This window comes from Schistosoma haematobium, chromosome 1 (genome assembly GCF_000699445.3).
Source record: "Schistosoma haematobium chromosome 1, whole genome shotgun sequence".
Classification (NCBI taxonomy): domain Eukaryota; kingdom Metazoa; phylum Platyhelminthes; class Trematoda; order Strigeidida; family Schistosomatidae; genus Schistosoma; species Schistosoma haematobium.
The window spans coordinates 81,700,361-81,724,825 of NC_067196.1; the positions used below are offsets into that span (position 1 = coordinate 81,700,361).

General features: G+C 32.3%; 1 protein-coding gene across 1 annotated transcript; it reads right to left on the bottom strand.

Annotated features, from left to right (window-relative positions):
• Window positions 1–1,465: 1,465 nt before the first annotated feature.
• Window positions 1,466–24,048, bottom strand: MS3_00002258 (uncharacterized protein). The gene is made up of 3 exons (XM_051209831.1): window positions 23,913–24,048; window positions 18,694–18,811; window positions 1,466–3,526 (listed from the first exon to the last, which is right to left on the bottom strand). The coding sequence occupies exon 3, from the start codon at window positions 3,452–3,454 to the stop codon at window positions 1,619–1,621; it is 1,836 nt and encodes a 611-aa protein (XP_051075296.1). The 5' UTR covers window positions 3,455–3,526; window positions 18,694–18,811; window positions 23,913–24,048; the 3' UTR covers window positions 1,466–1,618.
• Between the last annotated feature and the right edge of the window lie 417 nt (window positions 24,049–24,465).

The window sequence follows — 24,465 nt, forward strand, 5'->3', positions numbered from 1 at the left end:
CTACCATTTAAATTTAGAGACAATCTTTTCGTAATACTACATATTACTAAATTACTTATTTGTCTGAAGTATTTGTAAATAGTTTCACGATCATAGTGTTATATTCCCCATGAATACTAGTTAATAATCGTCAGCTAATTATATTCACTTAATTCTTACTGTTAATTTGTGAAGATGTGTGATTCACTCCTGAGAATATACACATCATAATAAATAGTCCAAATAACTTTCATACATTTTAGTTAGCAAATAGCAAATATCAGAGTAATTTCAATGGTTGAGATCATGAGTCAATTGAAGCTAGATCATAATAGACGTCCGTTTCGTCCTACTGTGGGACTCCTCAGCAGCGCGCACCCACGATCCTGCCACACGGGATTCGGACCCAGGACCCACCAGTCTCGCGCGCATGTGCTTAACAACTTGACCACTGAACCGGCATCCAACGGTGTTAATGTCTAACCTCAACCAATCCACGAAACTGAGTGACATATTTACCAATGTCTTCAGTGATTTACTATCTCACAACAAACCCTGTTCAACTCCACTGGTCACTGACTAGGAGTTCCACTATAAGAAAAAGCAGCCGTCTAGTACTTTCGGGTTTTTCATGGTGGTCTGGCTTCAATTGACTCATGATCCCAACCGTTGCAATTACTATAGTATCCACAAAAACCCTTCTGGAATATCAGATGAATTTTTGTCTGGAAAACTTTGAGTTTGCAAAACTAAGCTTCTAAATGTTATACTAATACATTAAAGAGAAAGAATGTATGAATGTAGCTTTAATTGACTCATGATTTTTATCAGTGAAATTTCCGAAATCTCCACAAAACCCCCTCTGATAATAATCATCTTGTCACTAGTGACTGAATTCAAGAGATACTCCTGGCGTTCTAGTGAGAAGCCGTGACCAGTGGAGTTCAACCAAGTCTGTTGTGAGATATCAACTCACTTAAGACAATAGTGTACGCTGGCGCAACTTCGTCGATTGGTTGAAGTTAGACATTAACACCGTTGGATGACGGCCAGCTCATTGGCCTAGTTGGTTAAGCGCCTGGCGCAAGCCGGATAGGTCCTGGGTTGGAATCTCGTGGGGTGCGGGATCGTGAATACGCACTGCTGAGTAGTACTAGGACGAAACGGCCGTTCAGTGCTTCCAGGATTTCCATGGTGGTCTAACTTCAATTGACTCATGATTTCAACCAGTGAAGAATGTATTTGTAAAATCCTAACGAAAGAATTTGAAGTTAACCCCACATTTTGCCTAGCAATTCGGTTCAAGCTTTATCAAAGAAATATAAATAATACGTTTCGATTATGAATATTATTGCCTAGAAATATAGTATATTCTTCAAAAGGTAAACAAATTGAGTCAATAGTGACTTGGTTAATTGAATTCTTTGATATAAAGTATGATAACTAAAAAAAGATCACCTACATCAAAGCGATAAATCAATATATTTACACAAGTTGTTTACTTAGATTATTGAAATAATTTTTTTCTATACTATTCACTTGTTATATAAACTAACGCTTTTTTTTACAACAGAATTTTGATATTAACATATATAGACATGAATACAAGCATCAACAAAGCCACAATGGTCAATTTCGTTTAAGCATTAACATTATCATTTCTCCATGATTTACATCGAAATAAATTTAGAAATTGTGTTCGAAATGGTGTTGACATTGTCCAAAATATTAAAAAATTTAATAAATATGAACATAATATTAAAAGATTACAGATGATTACAATTCTTATCCATAATACATTTGTAGGTCCTTTATCAATATAGATCATTGTATTTGTATTATGTAATTGATTCACATATTTCATTACTGTATAAGGTAATAATATTGATTGATTTGTATTTTTGAAAATGGTTATAGTTTCTTTGATATTACTCGTAGAACTACTTATAATATCATTATAATTAGTAGTCAATTCATATATTCTATTTTGTATTAATGTTAATGTATATACAAATATCACTAATGCATTAGGTAAATGAATTAAAATAAATTTAATTAATATTACTATTAACATATTGGAAATATTAAAAAATTCAGTCACTTGTGATTTACGTTTTATTAAATTTATAAGAGTATCATTCTCTTGAATTGGTTCATCATTATTAACATTACCATTAAATAATACTGATAATGTAGAATTTTTAGATTGAATATTATGAAACTCTTGATTACTACTATAGAGTGTATCTGTTTTGTCGTTTATCAAACAAGTGAAACAATTCAATTTATTTTGAACTTTATGATCAATGATTTGATTGTGTTTTGAAATATTCGTTGTTTCTGGTGATAAACTATGTTTATAAGAAGTAATAGGTAATGAATAAGATTTGGTTTGTTTATATGTAGATAATGTTTTAGAATATTGTAATAATAATTTACCACGTGTAAGCCATAAATGCTTTCTATTAATTTGTCTCATTTTCATAATGATTATTATGGTTAATATAATTAATAATATACAAGGTAATAAATGTACAAGTATGACACGAGTTAAAAAATATAGAAACATATGAATAGGTAAACATGTATGACATTTCATGACAACATATGGTAAATAATCTAATGCTTCATATAATAATAATTGTTTAAAATCAATGGAATAATTTCTAAAAGTAACATTTTGATGTAGAAGAAGTGGTTGAAATCGAACAAAAGTTGATTGAAACATTGGAATGTGTAAAATTAGTGCACATAATAATACACTAATACAAACTAAACGTACTGTAAGTATAGAAAATAATCTTGTAGTTTTATTAGGATATGTAATGTAAATAAGTCGTTGTAATGCAACAAATAATGTTAACCATGTAGCTGTTGTATGACAAACAGTTGGTAAAAATACTGTAGTCCATGCAAGTATTCCACTTGCTGTAGGATTTGAACTTGTTTGATAAATTTCTAATGGAGCATATTTCCACCATTTTGAAATTTGTGTTAAATTATACAATGTATATTTTTTATACTCCCACCAAACAGGATCACTATAAAATGCTCTGAGTAAATACATTGGTAAAGGTAACAAACCATTGGACATTTCCACCATTGTAATACCTAATAATACGGTAAACACAGGTGTTTTCATAGTAGGTCTAGTTAAAACAGCAAGTGATAAACTGTTGAATAAAATCAACATAATTAATAAGATGGGCAAAATAATCGTTTGTATAATCTTGTCAAATATTACATTTTCATCAATTATTGACTCTGGATAAGGTCCACAGATAAAATGTAACTGTCTCGCAGAGACTAATCCACCATATCCAGTTGTACGTGATGTTTTGTCAAAAAGAAACAATTCTTTCTCATTTGGAATTGGTTTAATCATACTAGTAGCGGATAGTGCTATATTTTGTCCTTCTGGATCATTGAAACCGTAAAATAATTGATAATTCGAGTCTGCTTCATTAATGTTCATTGTGAAAATATTTTTTGTCTGGTTAATCCAACTTGTTTTCTGTGTATAGTTGCCAAAACATCAAGGCATCACCTAATAATATTTGCAAAAGACTGTAAGCATTGGAATTTTGAAGATACAGTAATATAAAAATATATATCATGAAATTAGAATTGATCTTACACGATAATTTAATGGATGGTCACGTATTCTCTCTTTTTCATAATGAACACATTTTACTAGTCAAAACAAGTAAAAAAAATCATGTTGTGATGAATCGTTTTCAGTGGTAACTTCTCTGACTGTGAAGCTGGGTGACAGGGGATCGAATTCATCACGGATCATCAGTTCCCTCATGATTACAGGTACACCTTGCTGACGAGTGCCAGGTAGCACGAAACCCGGATTCGGCGTTTCCTGTTGACTACCTTCAACCACCATCTTATTTTGAAATAATGTATATGATACTCTCAGTACATAAAATGGCATATATCAAAAATAATCATTTTGATGTGATCGATTCTGAGCCATGCCACCCAATGTCTCCAACCATTGGGTACGATCGCTGCGTGGACCCCAACCAGGTCGTCTGCATCTACCAACATAGCTCAGACTAAAAGTTAGTGACTTCAAGCACTGATGCCACGTTTTGGTTTGATCGCCCCTAACTTTCTTCCAACCATCTCCAACACTATTCAGCATTGCGCGTCGTGGTAATCGGTGTTCAGGCATACGTAACACGTGGCCCAACCATCTCAATAAATGAAGATTTACAACCTCATCAACTGATTTACCATCATGCAAGAAACTGGAGATGGCATGATCATGCGGTATCTTCAAACGTACTTCTAGAAGATATACCGAATAGTAACACTTAAAATAGTACTTTAGATTATCAAACTAAATTCGTAGACATTAAATTATGTTTAGCGATTACTAACTTCTGACCTGTTGTTCCATAAAACTTTCATACTTTTTAGGATAAAAAACAAAATATTTGGTAAGGATATAAAATATTATTATTCATGGTAAAACCTCATTTCAACAAAAACAAAACGTTTTAAAAAGAGTGAATCGCATTCATGTAAATTATAATCCCACCGGTAATTGACACTGATAATATATTTATAACCTATGATAGTTTTAGTAAGCTCACTAAGAATAAAATACCGATTTCAATCGTATTTATGTAAAATATCAAAGGGAAACTTTTGGATGGTGGTCAATAAGTATATATTGGAAAATGTTAGAGATTCTTAAAGAAATATATTAAAGTATGATCACAGAAACATAAATAACAATGTTTGTTCTTAGCTGATGGAAAGATGAAATATGCGGTATGTTCGGAAATATTTTTCAAACAAAAGTTATTTCATTTATTTGGTCATATAAAGTATACGAATGGCATGTTTTCAGAATGCCGATGGTACTTTATTACTGACAATTGTTTCAGATAATCAAAGTTTGCTTCCTTAAAATGAAACTGGCATATTTTTACTCGGTATATATTTCACAAATATAATATGAAACTAGGGATGGTAATCTATTAAGATTCTTAGTTTTAGAGATAATTTCCATTTGATTTTCAATACATATTATTTTTCTTGACTTCTGGAAACTAAAATGTAATGGTTGTATAATCTGAGTATTCTGACATATTAAGAAAAGGAAAGGTTAAGTGAGTCAAAAACCTTCTATGAAAAATCTTTGTTTTTCCAGTAAACATTAGATAGAGGGACAGATCAATCCGAAAATGAACGATGGAGTTTTTTTCTCTGAGCTGAATGGTTTGGTTGTGGATCTATGGTCGTTCTTCTGAACAACATCATCAGCACAAACTTCAAGTAGAAATAAGGTGTTCGAATTTCTCCACATGTGGTTCACAGCATGTTCTGTACACCTCAATGTTGATTGGTTCTTGTTGACCTTAAAATTGTCATTGTTAACTTCTTTGTTTTGGTTGTATCTCCCATCAACTTTAAGTTGTACAGGAAAAGCTGTGGACCACAGGTGGAGAATTTCAAACACTTCACTTCTAATTGAAATTTGTGCTGATGACGTTGTTTAGATAAACGATGAAAACTCGAAGACCAAATCATCCAGCTCAGGGTACAAAACTCCATCAAAATCATCCACCGGAGCTACAAATCTTCTCCACCATCTCAGAAACATTATTATCAAATCTGAAATTTGTTCATTGTGTCTTTATATTAAACACCTTTACATAAAGCGTCGATTTTTAAAGAAAAACCTCAATTCGAATTATGACATATGGAGCAATATATAAACATTATTATTTTATTGAACTCTCGTTTTCAGTAGAAAGCAATGTTTATAAGTAAGATTTTCACAACCTATGTATTTGAATATGTTCATGAGAATAAGATTTAATATTATTTCAGTGTCCTTTTTGTTTTACCCAAACGAAAAAAAATTCTTTGCTGATTGAAATCATGAGTCAATTGAAGCCAGATCACCATGGAAGTCCTGGAAGCACAGGACGGCCGTTTCGTCCTAGTATGGAACTACTTGACAGTGCGCATCCACGACTCTGCATCCCACGAGATTTGAACCCAGGACCTATCAGTCTTGCGCCAGGCGCTTAACCAACTAGACCAATGAGCTGGCCATCATCCAACGGTGTTAATGTCTAACCTCAACCGATCCCCGTAGTTGCGCCAACGTACACCATTGTCTTCAGGATTTGACTCATGATTTCAATCAATCTCCACAAAACCCCTTCTGATAAAAATTCTCTGGACAGTGTGCTGTCATTCACATTCACGATAAAATCAGTTATAATTATAAATGATTTTGAAAAGAGAACCATATACAATGAATGTTTGTTAAAACATTTTAATTTTTTTTTGGATGATAAAATCGAAAAATTCATGAAGCATGGAAATGTTTCTCCGTAATTTCTTTTCAGTTTGTTATTTATTTTTCTCGTTTGGAATGATCATAAAATGTCTGAATTAAAGTATATTTTGTTTGTGATCGATTTTCAACTTGTGAACGTTGGTAAATTATAACCACAATAGTTTAGAACATGAGTCAAATGAAGCTAGACCACCATGGAAAACCTGGAAGCACTGTATAGCCGTTTTGTATCATTGTAGGACTCCTCAGCAGTATGTATCCACGATCCCGCTCCCCGCGGTAGTCGAACCCAGGACTTGTCAGTCTCGTGCCAGGCCCTTAACCACAATAGGACGAAACGGCCATCCAGTGCTTCCAGGTTTACCATGGTGGTCCAAATTCAATTGACTCATGATCTCAACTATTAAATTTACTGCAATCTCCACAAAAACCCCTCTGATACAAATTATAATCAGTTTGAACATAGTTTTGGACGATGGTTAAGATTCAGGTGAAGAACATAGGTTTTTGTTTGTGACTGTTGAATTGTATGAATCACAATGTCTACATTAGCTGAAAACTAGATCTATCTGATCTTGTATTGAACATTGTAAGACTAGTGTTGGATATCAATGTTTTATATTTACAATAAGGTGATCATTTAATGACAATATTAAAAACCGTGTTCCTTGAAATGCGTCAATTACGGTTTCTCAATGGAATTTATAATTAAGCCTATTATCACAGCTTTCCATCTACCATTATTTACCTTTTTATAATAACATATTACAGATTCACTACTTTGTTTTTGTCAAGACACAAAGTAATGAGCTATTACAGTTACCTCTTGGTAAAGTTAACATTTTAGTTTCCTAATAAGTGAATATTGAATTCTGAATGCTAATCTATACTCTGGTTTCGACAAAAAATACAGTAGCTTGCAATATTCAAAAACCATATATCTGAACTTAATGCTTCTCTACTGCAATTGAAATGGATCACTTCAACTTCATCTAGTTATATTTAATCGAGAATATATAATTGACAAGAAACATCCAAATGAACCATTACAGATAAACTATTTAACATATCTTTTATTTCAAAGGTTCGGCAACTGTCATTCCGGTTATGCCATTATCTTAGTATGCTCATATTGTTCATACTCTAATCATTTTATTATTTATTTGAACACATAAATATTGGTACAAAAGGTCACCGAATACATATGCACCACACGTCACTTGGTTTGTGTGTGGTCTGTGATACTGCTTGAGTGCACAGACCAAAGCAGTATGAATGCATGGAAACAGCAGTCACTACTATAAAATTCATCATAGGGGTTTCCATCTAGAATGTAATTGGCAACATACTTGCAGCTAGAATACTTTCAAATGTACGGTGATATGATGGTAACAGAAGGGTTCTCTGAACAGCTGGTGCCGTTCAAATTTATTAGATTTCAAAGCATGATCCTGAGTGATAGAGCGACAAATTAGTCCAATACTTCTAGCAAGTAATCGTATGGAAAGTAGCATCTTGAACAATGCCCAGTTCTCAATGAACAACGACTCTATTCTTACATGATTTATAATTAAAAAAGTATATATTTCGTTAATATTGCTGTACTCTAAAGTAGTATCACCTCTAATCAAACTTTTAGAACACGTTTTATGGTTTCTTGTCTTAACAACCATGTTACAAATGTTCATTCAAGAAAATTTATAATTAACGATTCTTTAAATAATATACTTATGGAATATTACTTTTCCACTTTGTCTAGATCAGATAATAGCCTTTAACTGACAGGTATTTCGTATTACTTTTACAGTACGTATGTATTACTTCAAATATATAAGAAGGTTACTTTAAGGATCAACATATTTTGTTGTAAAGAAATGATAACTATATTCGTTTATTATTTTGAACAGTAAATTGAATCCCTTATCATATGCTTATTTATCATTACGTCAATGCATTTTGCATAATAATTGTATATGTCTTTTGTTTTATTATAAACATCTATTTCCCAAGAGTGTGACACTAGTTCAACTTTCATTAGTTATACATATTTACTGGTCATTAGTTCAGCATAATTAGGAATTGAAAAACGGCATTGTTTTGCACATACAAGAAATTTACATAACTAATAAAATCTTATGTAAACAATTTAAGCCAATTGGTATATCTTGTGGATTGAACGCCATTTGTTTGTTTTGAATGGAATATCTTTGGCTCTTTCTGAGCTTCTTAGGGCTTCCTCGAACTCATCCGTGGACTGTCCTCACGCTAATAAAGAGAATCCTTGAAAATACCACTTACTATGATGACCAAGACTCAGTTTCATATGATAATAACTCAGTTTGAGATGTAAAAATCAATGTTCCACTTCAAATATTGTATTGAATTTAATCCTATGTGTCACGAAGAAGATAAGTTCAAGCAAAAATTCAATGTGTCCTTAAATACACTGCTTTTTACCATTGTTATCTGTGAACCAACTTTCGCATTTGTCATATACCGTTAAATAATTGTTAGGTTAATTGATATTTGTTTTAGTGCATAAACCTTTGTTACGATTAGTACAAAAATTTAAGACGAGCTTTGGACCGTGTTTATGAAAGATTTCGAAAATGAAACAATATTTGTAAAAGTCTCGGAGATTGAAATTAAAAACGTTTAATGTTTTAATTTATAGTCTGGTATTTGATTAACATAACAATCTAATTATATATGCTTTGACAAGTCCAAATTATTGAGTATTTATCAAAATGATTACATGATCGTGACAATTCACATTATGTATTTCACAATGAAATCACCTTCTAAACATTTGCTTGAATAAGTTCGAACTGTACGCTCAAGATATTTAATTTCGTTATTTACATTATTCATTGACAACAATAGTAAAGTAGAAGGCATGCGATAACAAAATTATCTAAATATCGGGCTATTGATTAGCGTATATCGCCTAACTTGTACATAAAATTGAATAATCTTTACAAACTCCGTCATCAATACTCAATTTCAAGAGATGAGATACAATTTTTTTGGAAATGTAGTTGCCTGGAGCAAAGTGAAGGCCGCATTTCTTCAATTGAAGAACATATGAAACTAAAAACAACTTTCAACCAATATCATAGTCAGAATCTTCAATACGAACGTCAAGACAGTTCTACTGTACGGGGCTAAAACTTGGAGAATTAATACAACCATCATCAAGGAAGTGAAAGTATTTATCAATAGATGTCTACTCAAGATACTCAACATCCTTCAGCCAGATACCATCAGCAACAACCTGTTGTGATATAGAACAAACCAACTTCCAACTGAAGAGGAAATTAGAAAATCACGTTGGAAGTGGATGGGACATAAATTACGCAAATCGTCAAACTGCATCACGAGGCAAGCCCTAACTTGGAATCCTGAAGGAAAGCGGAAAAGAGGAAAGCTATAGAACACATTAGGTCGGGAAATAGAATCGGATATGAAAATTTTGAATAAGAACTGGAAAGAGTTAGAAAGGATTCCCCAGGACAGAGTTTGATGGCGTTTACTGGTGGGTGGCATGTACTTCCCCAGGAGGAGTAACAGGCGTAAGTAGTCGCCTGGAGACCTTCTTGGGCTACTGCCTGTTCCAGCCCGGATAAATGGTGATGGTTGGGCATGGGGTTACCGACTGCATCTCGTAGAAAACTAACTCGCTAAAAAACGCTAACCAGTCGTATTGTGAATACTTGATTATTTTCACTTTACAAAAGTGGCAAAGCCTACTCAACTGAATTAATTCGATGGAGTAAAACGCCAGTTAAATACTAATATAGAATAAAAACTATTTGTGTATTACCACAATAAAAACATAACTCATAAGGGAACAGCTTTTAATGTTCTCATTAAACAATTAGAGGATAATATTCAGGCATCTCACGGTACAAAAAATTGTATATTAAACAAATGTTTATTTATATTGATTTGTTTAACATTGTATATTAACATCGTTAGATGATGATTCAGTGGTCCAGAAGTTAAGCGTTCGGGTATGAGACCAAATATTTTTGGCCCAACTTTTTTATGTCAGGGAGTTCTGCACTAGGATGAAACTGAATGATTCCAGGTTTTCAATGATCGTCTAACCAAGATCATTTAGTGATTTAAACGGTGAAAACTCTACACTCTCCATAAGTCCCTTATATTTCATTTGCTATCATTCAAATCATTTACATTATTCAGTGATTTAAACTATAATAATGAATTGCCTATTTTAAGTTATTTATCGAGAAAATAAAGGTTATCAGAATTATATGATAAATCATCTTATTATATTGAAAGTAATTTGATCATATGTTTACTAGGTAAGGTATTTACATATAAAAGTAAGCATTGAACTAAACAAATTGAAAGATAAGAAAACAAATAGAGATAAGGAACTACGAATCACACAATTCTGGGTTATGTATGTTTATTATAAGTAGAAATTGTTTTTTAACACATTATTAAGGAAATTGGAACTTTCATTTGATTAAATCATCAGTAAATCTATGTATTGGCCTAAGGCAATTTAGAGATAAAACCAAATAGGCTGAGTCAAAATAAATCTTACGACCTGTTTTAACTGGGAGTTAAATAATAAAGGAAGATAAGTGTTTGTCATCTGCTTTTACTGAGTCACTAGACTTCTTTTAGTCTAATAGTCCATTGTTAGGACCCAGAAACATAATGAATGATAACTTTGAAACCATTTTATGAACCAATACTAAACGTATATTTTTATCGTATAATTGTTAAATAACTAAACTATTCATATTCATGTTCCTCTTATTATAATCTTTATTTTGACCCATAAACTATTACTATACATTTTACCATTCTTGAGTTATACCCACTATATTAATTAATACCTCCCTCATTCACAGCCACATCTGGCTAATTCTTGCACAAATATTGTTTCATATTTTTGTTGATACGTTGTGGTCTGTTTGATTGGTATATAAATAGAGTATGCTTGAAATAAAATATTCATATTGCAGTGTCTGAGACTGGTGTTCTGGACTTAACTGGCTGAGCTAGGCGGAAAGCAGGGTCAATCAGGACTCTAGATTGCTCGCATGTGTTTTATGCGTCCTTCATCCGATCTATAATTCGTTGCCCTCCAATCGGCGGTCACAAGTTATAATATCCATTTACCAAGTATGTTCAACACTATAGATCGGATCAACGTCTTCTAATCATTGCACAATCAAAATTTGTTTTCAAAGGAATTAAACTTTAATCAAATGATTATTTACTTGAATTCTACTATTAGTGTATGCACTAATTCATACCTAGCAGTAAACATTTTATCATAGAAATAGGAAATTTTATATAAAAGTTATTACCTTAAAACTGAATATTCGTCTTAAACCAGTATATGATTAGTAAGTTGATTTAAACAGTAATAGAATAATTGTTTATAATATGATATCGTAAAATAAAAGATACAATATCTAGTTGCCCTCAAACAATGAATAAATTATCATGTAACCATAGTAACGTTTTTTCCCAAAGAGTAACTAATGACATTTATTTCAATAGAATATACAGATATGGTTTATTGAATGAAAAATATATCTGTTGCTTATGAAAAAAAGAGAACTATATCGCTACTATAACTGGTTATATATCTCTAAAATATGGGTAAAAATGTTAAAAGATTTACATTTATATCTTTATTTTTTTTTGTCTAAGAGAGTTATATTACACTACGTAAACTACAATCAAGCGTCAAGATCTAAGTTGAACGAATCTAAATCGTCTTGAATCCAAAAAAATATTTATAACTTTTCAAAACAATTTAGTTGACCTTCTGATAAATCGTTATATAGTTTTAAATGCCACTGCTTGCGTCGATTAAGTCACAAATGTTTTTTTGCATATTTTAATGTCAATAAAGATGATCAGACTAGTCTAATTGTTTCTGTGTTATTAATACATTAAGTCGACTAAAATATCAGGCATATTAAAGTTATATAAGATTCATGTCTTATCCATCGATATTAAACATAATTATCAGATAATGTAAATCATGAGAGTACTAATGGTTTATATTTCCTACTGTATAAATTATTGATATACGGTGATCTCATTACATTGTGACTATGACATTTCAAACTAGTTACTTAGTATCGTTACAAATAAACTACTTTTCAAAAAAAGTAATTTGAATTGTTTCCAGAACATTTTGATTTGTGACAATGTTTCACAAGATAACTATTTTTCTAAAATAAAAGGCTTTAAGAATTTTATAGTTAAATTTATGATTCTATTGAAGTTAGACCATCATGGAAAACCTCGAAGTACTGGATGGTTGTTTCGTCATAGTATGGGACTCCTAAGCAGTGTGCATCCATGATCCTGCCTCGTGAGATTCCAACCGAGGACTTATCAGTCTCGCGCATGAACGCTTAACCTCTAGACCACTAGGCTGGAGAGTATTCAACGGTGTTAATGTCTAATTTCAACCAATTCACGAAATTGTATCACTGCCATCCACCATTGTCTTCAGTGATTTACTATCTCACAACAGACCCAGTTGAACTCCACTGGTCACGGCTTCTCACTAGAAATCCAGGAAAACATAGCTACAATATATTATTCGATAGAACAGTTAATACTTAGTAATTTGGAAGACATTATTAAATATCAATCCAGACATAAAAGACATTTTAGACAAAAGGGATTATTATAATAAAGGGGCAAATAAATCATAAATTTAACCATAAAACCTGTTTTCACTTAAATAAATTCATTCAATTTCATTGAAAGATAATATAATGAAATTGATTAGTTAAACAAATAAATGTATAAAACCTTTAAAATACTTACAAAATGTAGCCCCTATATATTAGATAAAGACATTTATCATATCAATCCATAAAAGAATAAATGACCATAGAAATCGCCACAAACCTGATTACGAAAAATATCATAGTTCAGTTCGTATATATATATATTGATTGTGTTTATCAAGAGTCATTTGATAACCTATTATGTTTACTAACATTAACTAGTTATATTACCAATGGAAAACCTGAGAGCACTGGACGGCCATTTCATCCTAGTATGGGACTCCTTATGATTTCAACGATTGAAATTACTAAAAAATCTCCACAAAATCTCTTCTGATAATTAACTAGTTAGCTTTTGGTGGAGTTTTGTTCTCTGAGCTGGATGGTTTGGTCGTGGAGCTTACATCGTCCTTCTGAACAACATCATCAGCACAAACTTCAAATAGAAGTGAGGTGTTTGAATTTCTCCATATGTGTTTCAAAGCTTGTTCTGTGCAACTCGATGTTAATTGCTTCTTATTGACCTTAAATTCGTCATTGTTTACTTCTTTGTTTTGCTTGTGTCTCCCATTGTTTTGATTTTTGTTCTTATGTTTGTGCATGATTTTTCTGATTGGTTGATAAATGGGATTGATTTCAATATGCTTGTTGATTGCTGATTGACCTGAGTGCCAGGCTTCTAAAAATTCTCTGGTGTTTTTGGAGTTTCCTCTGTCCAAGATTTCCACATTTTTCCAATCGAATGAATGTCCGCAGTTGTCCACGTGTATTGATATAAGTGAGGAGATATCATGGCGTTTGACTGCTAATTGATGTTCATGTATGCGCAGGTGAAGGGGGCGTCCGCTTTGTCCGATGGCGAGGGCGAGAACACACTGCAGCACACTGGCAGCACGAAGAAGTGAAGAGAAATACCTGAAGGATGTATTTCAGAAGAACGGCTACCCAATCAACTTCATCAAAAAGTACCAACCGCACGCAGCATTAGAACTCAAGTCAAGCACAAAAATCAACAAAAGGATCACCCTACCATATATACAAGGAATATCAGAAACCGCAACAAGACTGTTGAAAACCTTCGGAATAGGTGTAGCAGACAAACCGACAAAATCACTACAATCAATCCTATGCAAACCAAAAGATGAAATAACAAAGGAAAGCAAATCAAAATAAAATCAAAAAAATCAAAATAAATCAAATAAACAAAATAAATTGTGTCAACTGCGAAAAACACTACATCGGACAAAGCGGACGCCCCCTTCACCTGCGCATACATGAACATCAATTAGCAGTCAAACGCCATGATATCTCCTCACTTATATCAATACACGTGGACAACTGCGGACATTCATTCGATTGGAAAAATGTGGAAATCTTGGACAGAGGAAACTCCAAAAACACCAGAGAATTTTTAGAAGCCTGGCACTCAGGTCAATCAGCAATCAACAAGCATATTGAAATCAATCCCATTTATCAACCAATCAGAAAAATCATGCACAAACATAAGAACAAAAATCAAAACAATGGGAGACACAAGCAAAACAAAGAAGTAAACAATGACGAATTTAAGGTCAATAAGAAGCAATTAACATCGAGTTGCACAGAACAAGCTTTGAAACACATATGGAGAAATTCAAACACCTCACTTCTATTTGAAGTTTGTGCTGATGATGTTGTTCAGAAGGACGATGTAAGCTCCACGACCAAACCATCCAGCTCAGAGAACAAAACTCCACCCAAATCATCCACCTGAACTACAAATCTTCTCCACCATCTCAATAACTAGTTAGTTGTTAGTGATTTACATTAGACTGATTACAACAAGTAAATTTACCAAAACAAAATACAGTCATAATAACAAATACAATTTATCATTCAATAAGTAACTGAAATGAATTTTCTGTCATAAATTTAATGGCCTACTTGGGTGATACATGGGTACATATATATATGACATTTCCTGTCACAAGAAACAACCATTGAAAGAATTCATTTTTCATAGATAAAATTGTCTATCGTTTTATCATAAAACATAAAGGTTCTTTGATTTACACATACAGTAACGTTTTTTTGAAACAATAAAAAAAGACAACCAAATAATATAACTTATTGATTTAGTTTTGTTCCTTTTTTTATATGGTTCACATGAAGTAACGGTAGATATAACCATTAGAATAGTGAGTTGGAAACAAAACATTAAGAATAGAGAAATATTATTATTTGGGTGGTACAATAATAATAATCATCACTGTTAAAATATTATATTTTGACATTTAACAGTTTGAGAAAATGAATAAACGTAGAAATAGTGACAGTAGTAGTTTAGATCGGAATAAATTTCATGATTCATATCATTCGATCATTCGATCGGCACTAATAAGGACTAGACAAGCATGACATTGATCACCGCCCAGTGATCAATCAATTGTGATTACATCTCAGTCCTACAGGAGGTTAGTCACGGCTCGGATAGCTCAGTGGTAATGTCTCTGCCTGTGAAGCTGGGTAACACGAGATCGAATCGGCCAGGGAGCACCAGTTCCCTCAAGATCACAGGTACACCTCGCTGACGAGTGCCAAGTAGCACGAAACCCGGGTCCAGGGTTTCCTGTTGACTACCTCCAACCACCATCTAAATCTCAATACATAGTGCCCGCAGTGTCGAGTCACCTAGACTGGTGGCCACATTGCAACATGATCGATAGCATTCGACCTGCACTAATAAGGACTAGACAAGCATGACATTGATCACCACCCAGTGATCAATCAATTGTGATTAAAATAAGTCGTATATCCTGATAATGATGTCATAGTTATTGATTTACATTTATATTTGTGTCAAGCTTAGGTTTCTGAACATTATTTAAGTAAAAAAATTAAGTTTTCTTTTTTCTTTTTCTCAAACTCAAAACAACTGTCTGTCAACTGACAACACTAAAGTCAGAATTTTCAGTACAAATATCAAGACAGTTCTACTGTATGGGAAAGAAGCTTGAAGAACTACGAAAGCCATCATCCAGAAGATACACGTGTTTATTAACAGCTGTCTACGCAAAATACTTCGGATCCGTTGGCCAGAGACTATCATCAAGACCTACGGTGTGAGGGAACAAACCAGATTCCAATGGGAGAATAAATCAAGAAGAAGTTCTGGAAGTGGATATAACACATATTGAGGAAAGCACCCAACTGCGTTACAAGGCATGCCCTCACATGAAATCCTCAAGGCGAAAGGAAAAGAGGAAGACCAAAAACACATTATGTCGAGAAACGGGGACAGACATGAGAAAAATGAACAGCAATTGGATAGAACTAGAAAGGAAGTCTCGTGACAGAGTGGGTTGGAGAATGCTAGTCGGTGGCCTATAGTCCATCAGGAGTATGTAGTAAGTAAGTAGCAATAAATATATTTATTCTTTAGGACAAGACATAATGTCAGTAAAGATAGCAAATTTTCGTTACGATTTCTAAACTGTTTAAATATATTGCTTGCACATAGTTCATTAATCGGTCTGTAAGCAAAAGATTATAATGTTAGCAGTCAAATATTCATTTGTAAAAGTGTTATGACAAATGAATATACCAATAATGACATCCGTATATACATAACGTACTGACAAATTAAACAACCATTGGACAGATATTTGGTTGTATTATTGGACTTCTTGATAGAACTATAGAACTATAACTTTTCAAGTAGAATACAATCATGTCGAGATTAGGACAGTTGTCCAGGATACCAACTGATGATGACCTCGAAACTTTGTGACCTAACTGAAATTAAAGATGTTTATTACCAACTTAGTTTTTTGAAGGTTTCTACTAAGAATAACATACTATCCTTAGATTACATTATGTCATTTTTTGGTTTAAAGACATTAAAAGACTCTATCATTAAGTTACGAGGGAGAAAGCCGATGGGACTCATGAAAGTCTATCTACAGAGATTTTAATGTGAAGAATCGTAAAAAGCATTTAATGTGACATATGAATTTGAAGGTTAGAGTCAACCACCGATGATTTGGTTTCGTATTATTTGGGATTAACCAGTGAGATTTGACTGTGTTATTTAGGGAAATACTGCTTCCTATAGAGCTCAACCTGTTTACTTCATGATTACAAACACACCATTCTGATGAGTGCCGAATAGAATAATATCTAGCTCCTGCTTTCACACTCGGATACTTTGAATCACATAACACTATGTCGAGTCAACCAGACGAGTTGCCTTATTGTAACCTAATCGACAAAGTTCGATTGTCTTTATAAAGTGCTAAACAAGTATGGAATTAGTTACTACTGAATGATCAATCAGTTGTATGTGTGTTGATATAAAAAATTTAGATAACATTTTAAAATTAATATACCACGATTAATAAAACACAGTAATTCAACTTGCTTTCCTTGTTTTTTTGGAAAATAAACAGTTTGTTATATTTTATGTACTGTTACTAGCGATGCCTAATCTACATTGTTTCGTACAGTTGGATAATATCACTAACCAATACAAAAAAGCACTTCCAAAATACCTGAATTTATAATAAACCTGGGCTTGGTAACCGTGTCACAATATAAATGTACAATATCTATTATTATTTGTAAAACAAAATAATTTAATCTTACATAATAAATATTCATACATTAATATTATTTAATCAGCATCATTGATGAACATGGTGGGGCTGATGCAGATGTGAATGCGCAAATCGGCAAAGCAAGAACGGCATATCTACAACTGAAGAACATCTGCAACTCAAAGCAACTGTCAACCAACATCAAGGTCAGGATTTTTAATACAAGTGTCAAGACAGTTCTACTGTATGAGGCGGAAACCTGGAGAACTACGAAAGGTATCATCCAGAAGATACACGTGTTTATTAACAGTTGTCTATGCAAAATACTTCGGATCCGTTGGTCAGACACTAACAGCAACAACCTACTGTGGGAGAGAACAAACCAGATCCCAGCGGAGGAAGAAATCAGGAAGAAGCGCTGGAAGTGGATAGGACACATTGAGGAAAGCGCCCAACTGCGTCACAAGACAAGCCCTCACATGGAATCCTCATGGACGGAGGAGAAGTGGAAGACCAAAGAACACATTACACCGAGTAATGGAGATAGACATGAGAAAAATGAACAAGAATTGGATGGAATTAGAAAAGAAGGCCCAGGACAGAGTGGGTTGGAGAATGCTGGTCGGTGGCCTATGGTCCATTAGGAGTAACAGGCGTAAGTTAGTAAGTAAGTAAGGAATATTATTTAATATTAAATATTTCAACAGTAGTAAAAAAAAGAATAATCTTCATCAAATAGTTTGAAAATAAATCGATTATAGAAATTTTGTATTTAATCACTAAGGCAATTGTAAGTACCATAGGTTATATAAATTCATATATACTGGAATACATTCACCTTTATAATTATAATGATATTCAAGCATAAATCATACTACTAAAATGTTAACCTATACATTGAACTATCTATAATATTTCAATAATGTATCCATTTATTTTGACCTATTTCATATGATTTAATTAAAAAGTGATTATTATTATTATTACTACTTATTAAATAACTTACATTTATTATTATTATTACTGAAAGAATTCTCTTTTATTTATTTCATTCCTTGGTAAAACGTTTCTTTTGTTTGTTTGCTTTCATTTATCTACCTGACAAGTTAAACTTTTGAATTTACCTAAAAATTAAAAAAAAATTAAAAAAAGAAGAAAAATAATAATTGATGAAAATAACATAGAAAAAGATTTCGATGAATGAACTTATCGTTGAATGTAAGTGAATTAGGTCAAAGTTGTCTTTCAAAAAATAAAAAAAATAAAAATGGAAAGGTTCGTATTTCATTTACTTATCATCGTTTTATTGAATATACCTAAATAAAAAGAAAAAAATTATGAGAAAAAAACAAAAATGTATGATTATTATTCTTTTTTCTCTTTTTTTGCAAAAAAACATACTTAGCTACAAAGGAACGGAATTGATTTATAAAGTGCAAACTGTTACATGATTTACAATAGTCATTTCGTTCACTAATTTTTTCTTCTATAAAAAGATTGTTTTTTTTCGTTTTCTTTTTTGCATTAACACTAAATTACTCATACATAATTTCAATGATGATTTTATCATTAACCATAATTTTCATCTCTTTTTTTGGAAAACATAGTATAGTTATTAATGTTACAAAGTTATATTGAGATGGTGGAGAAGATTTGTAGCTAAGGTGGATGATTTTGGTGGAGTTTTGTTCTCTGAGCTAGATGATTTGGTCTTCGAGTTTTCTTCGTTCTTCTGAACAACGTCATCAGTGCAAATTTCAAGTACAAGTGAAGTGTTTGAAATTCTCCACCTGTGGTTTACAGCTTTTCCTCTACAACTTAAAGTTGATGGGAGATACAACCAAAACAAAGAAGTAAACGATGATAAATTTAAGGTCAACAAGAACCAATCAACATTGAGGTGTACAGAACATGCTGTGAACCACATGTGGAGAAATTCGAACTGTATAGAGAGGGAACTAGGAGAACTACGAAAGGCACCATCCAGAAAATACAAGTGTTTATTAATAGCTGTCTATACAAAATACTTTGGATCGGTTGGTCAAACACTATCAGCAACAACTTATTAGTTGAATTTATGACTTAATTGAAGTTAATAGAAAACTTGGAAGCACTTGATGGCTGGATTAGTTGAAGCTAGACAGTAATATCGTAGAATGCCGACCGGTTCAGTGGTCTAGAGATAAAGCGTTCACACGTGAAATTGATAGATCATAGGTTCAAATCTCGAGAGATGAGAATGTGGCTGAGCACTTCTGAGGAGTTCCATACCAGGACGAAATAGTCATCCAGTACTTCTAAGTTTTACGATGATAGTCTAATTTCAATTGACTTATGAATTTAACTATTAAATAAAACAATAAACAAACTCTATAGGAAAAAAGAATTCTTCAGAATTTTATGACATATCATATTCTTAATAATAATTGAAAGAAAAGAGAAAGCAATGTGAAATGAATATTTTGTTTCCCTTTATTATTTACATTACCAATTAATATTGATTCATTTTGCCAAAAAAAAGTTACGTAATGATTTTTTGGAAAATAAACTACATGGGGTTTTATTGCAAATAATTGAATATCTTTCAACATCAATACTTTCATGAAATTTACCTTCTTTTTCTTTGAAACTTGTAAACAACTTACATTCTGAAATGATGATAAAATAGAATTGGAATATATATATATATATATATGCTTCACAAAGATATGTCAATTCAACGATAGGTTAAATAATGAATAAGCCTTAGGAAATTAAGTCTATTAGTAGGTGATTTCTATTAGGTCAGACTAAATAAATATCAATGAAATACTAAATATTAGTTGATTACACACAATATATAAACCATTTTTTCTTCAATCAATCGATAATAACACATTAGAAATTTTATATTCTATGAATAACACTTAGTTACTTAGGTATGCCTGTTACTCCTAATGGAGCATAGGACGCCGACCACTATTCTCCAACCCATTCTGTCCTGAGACTTCCTTTCTAGTTCTATCCAAATGTTGATCATTCTTTTCATGACTTTCCATTTCTCCTCATAATGTGTTTGACCAACGGATCTGATGTATTTTGTGTAGACAGCTAATAACAAACACTTGTATTTTCTGAATGATGTTTTTCGTAGTTCTCATAGTTTCCTCTCTATACAGTAGAATTGTCTTGATATTTGTAATGAAAATTCTGACTTTGGCGTTGACAGTTGACAGACATTTGTTTTGAGTTGCAAATGTTCTTCATGTGTAGATATGCTGTTCTTGCTTTGCCGATCTGCGCATTCACATCTGCATCAGACTCATCGTGTTTATCAAGGGTGATGCTGAGATATGTGGATATGTTTACATTTTGCAGATCTTCTCCATCAAGTGTGATTTGGTTGTTGCATGTTGTGTTGTATCGGAGAATCTTGCTTTTCTCGTTGTGTATGTTGAGATCCACTGCTGCTGAGGCTACTGCTAAACTGGTTAATTATTAGATGAAGTTTTACATTTCTGTATTAAAAGTTTACACATCCTATTAATTAGTGTTTATGAACATATAATATTGTACTATTTTCATTTTATTGCTACAGAAAATGAAACTATCAAAAAGGTATTTCTTCATCAAAGTACAATAATTAAATAGGCTTTAATCGTATTATTCTTTCGACATTATCAGTTAAGTATTGAAATAATTTGACATAATAAACATATCATAATGAAGTTTTCACACGGTGTACTTTACTAAATATCAATGATAGGGTCAAACATTTCCAAACTACATTACAGAAGAATTAGTTGATTTAATTTTAATTTAGGTATCCTAAAATGAAATAAACCTTTCCGTAAATTATGTTTGCACAACTATTAGAAAACACAATCAATTATAACCTTCATTTGAATAAACTGTCTGAGTTGTTTTCATTATTGAAAACTAAATACACTTTATATGCAATTATAGATAGTGGCTAGTAATGGAATCCAGGACACGCGTTTCGTCCTATTTGGGACTCGCCAGCTGAATGTATCTATATCACAGAGTTGATATTCACCCTGGGACTCGAACTCACTACAGTTTGCTTCAAACGCTATCGCGTTATCCACTTAACTACTGAGTTCTGTTAGCTAGTCACCTACTTGTGCAATAGGAGTCTGATCAAACGTAGTCTTAAATAACAACAGGAAGGTACAACTAAACACCATCAAGTGAATCTATGTATACTTTGTTGCAGAATAATATTTTATCTGCATTTCGACAGTGTTATGGTATTTTTTTAGCAGATTTTGTGTGTATAATTTTCAAGGTACATTTATATGAGCTAGAATACATCATGGCGTTTGACATCTAGTTTGTGTTCATTCAGACAAGGAATAAGTGTTGATTAAATATTCCTCATTCTTACATGTTGATCATCTGAGTTTAATGTATCGGAAGCTAACGTACACAGATAAAGTTCTCAACTATGTTATACTGCATCATACTCACGAGGCATCATATTTAGCAGCAATTTGATTTGAAGTCTCTGAATTCCATATCTCTTTGATACCCAATCGAACTTGATAAATATTAAAAGAATTCCTTTCAGATATCATATATATTTTTGATCAGCTTTCTTTTTTCAGGTACCAAATTGTGATAATTCATATCATAGCCAATTTAAAAATCGTGCCACACTGCTTCCGAGTTTCCGAAGGTGTACAAACTTTATAACATAAGGCAGTAATATTATTAATCATTATTTACTGTTATGTAGATGACAGAGTACATAAAGTTCCTTAATCACCTAATTTCTGCAACGATTTGATATATATATATATATTTCATCAGGAATGTAAGTCATCTCAACCACATCTCGGCAAGCTCTCTGGTGTTAAACTGCATTATGTAACAAGACATCACATAAATAATAATACACCAAATTGTAAAGTTTCCTATAACGTATGATATAAAATGGAAATAGGTTTATCTATTCTGTAATCCTTAAAAAGTATTTAGTAAGAACCAAACATGGTACCTTACTATAGTTTATATTTTCACTAAAAACAAAATCACTCAACTCACACTAAGCAACTCAAATAACACTATGTATGTTTTTGAAAAAATAACTCACAAAAACAAAACAGTCGTCCAGTGCTTCTAGGTTTTCAATGGTGCTCTACTTTAGATTGACTCGCGGATTCAACTATGAAAATATCCACAAATCTCTATACTGATTCTGCAGCAATTTGAAAGACACCTGGTCTCCCAAATTGTACGAGCATTCAGTGTACCTAAATTAATGGTTGTTCCAGTTGTTAGCCATGTGACTTCCAAAGAAACTCGACTTTCACCATGAGACGTCATAACTCTTCTGAATGAAGACATTATAACTCTCAGGGCAGAGTTTAAATGCGTTGAATTATTTTTTCCGGTTGGTGTTCTTTTAGTGAGTTAGTTTTCTACGGAGTGGATCGCTAACTTATGCCCAAACCCTCCTCATCTATTTAGCCTTAGGATCGGCAGTATCCTCAGGAAGGTCCCACGTGGAGTTCCTATAATGATAATTCACTATTAATTTGCTATGTGAAAATATAAAGTATTTTAAGATAACAACAATAAATATATCACATTTTTTTCAATTTTATTCCAAGGTCTCGGTAGAACACTTCTATTATTTTAGTATAAAATCTAAACTAATAATGATCTTATAGAAAGTAATTCATTGAAAATCATGAAATGAATGAATAATAACATCTAAATATCCGTAGATACTTTCAGGTTTACTTTCTATTGATTAATTGATTATAGACTATTAAAAACTTGTAATTTCTATCTAATGATATTCTGTGAAATATACATAAATGATCAGATCCAAAAACAAAAGTTATTTGTATATAATAAATCCCAGGTTTCAGGAAGAAGAGCTGGAAGTGGATAGGATACATATTGAGGAAAACACCAAACTACGTAATAAGAAAAGCTCTCACTTGAAATCCTCAAGGCCAAAGGAGAAGAGGAAGACCAAAGAACACATTACGCCGAGAAATGGTGACAGACATGAGAAGAATGAACAAAATTTGGATAGAACTGGAAAGGAAAACCCATGACAGAATGGGTTGGAGAATGCTGGTCGGCGTCCTATGCTCCATTGAGAGTAACAGGCATAAGTAGGTAAGTGAGTACACCCCAGGTTACTAATAAAACATTTTAGTATCCATAACAGAAAAAGAAATTTTTAAAACTATTTACTACAATACTTACCTTTAAAATGAATGTAAATGTATTGTAAAATATTAATAATAGTAATAATATAAAATTATTCATCATTATAAATAGAGAAATTATATTCGATTATGTTTAGTTACTATCGTGATTTACAAAAATATATTTCATTTATAATTTTCAAGTACTATTAATATGTTATAATAAAGTTTTAGGCAATCATAAGGCAACTGCTAATATCATCATTTGATTGGTTACTAAGTATTATATTAACATACATATATGTATGGAGATTGAAAATAACTGGTTTTTTGTAGGTAGGGTTCTGTCTACGTTTCTATATATTTATATATTATTAGTTGTCTATTGGGCTTGGTAAAAAAAACTACACCATATTGCGTCATCTGACCAATAATAATGAAGTCAACTATATATCTTCAGACTGAAGATGTTTAATTCATATGTTTTATGTACACCTCTGAGTTAAAATTATTAATAACAAGTCCTAAGGTCTGTTTATATGTTTTAGGAGAGGAAACCTATTTACTTTAACCTTTTTAAGTGAATTTCTCAGCTGTTACTCAATTACCCC

What these genes read in the sequence shown, in the direction of transcription:
- MS3_00002258 (XM_051209831.1), bottom strand. Translation starts at nt 3,454, where the DNA reads ATGAACATTAATGAAGCAGACTCGAATTATCAATTATTTTACGGTTTC.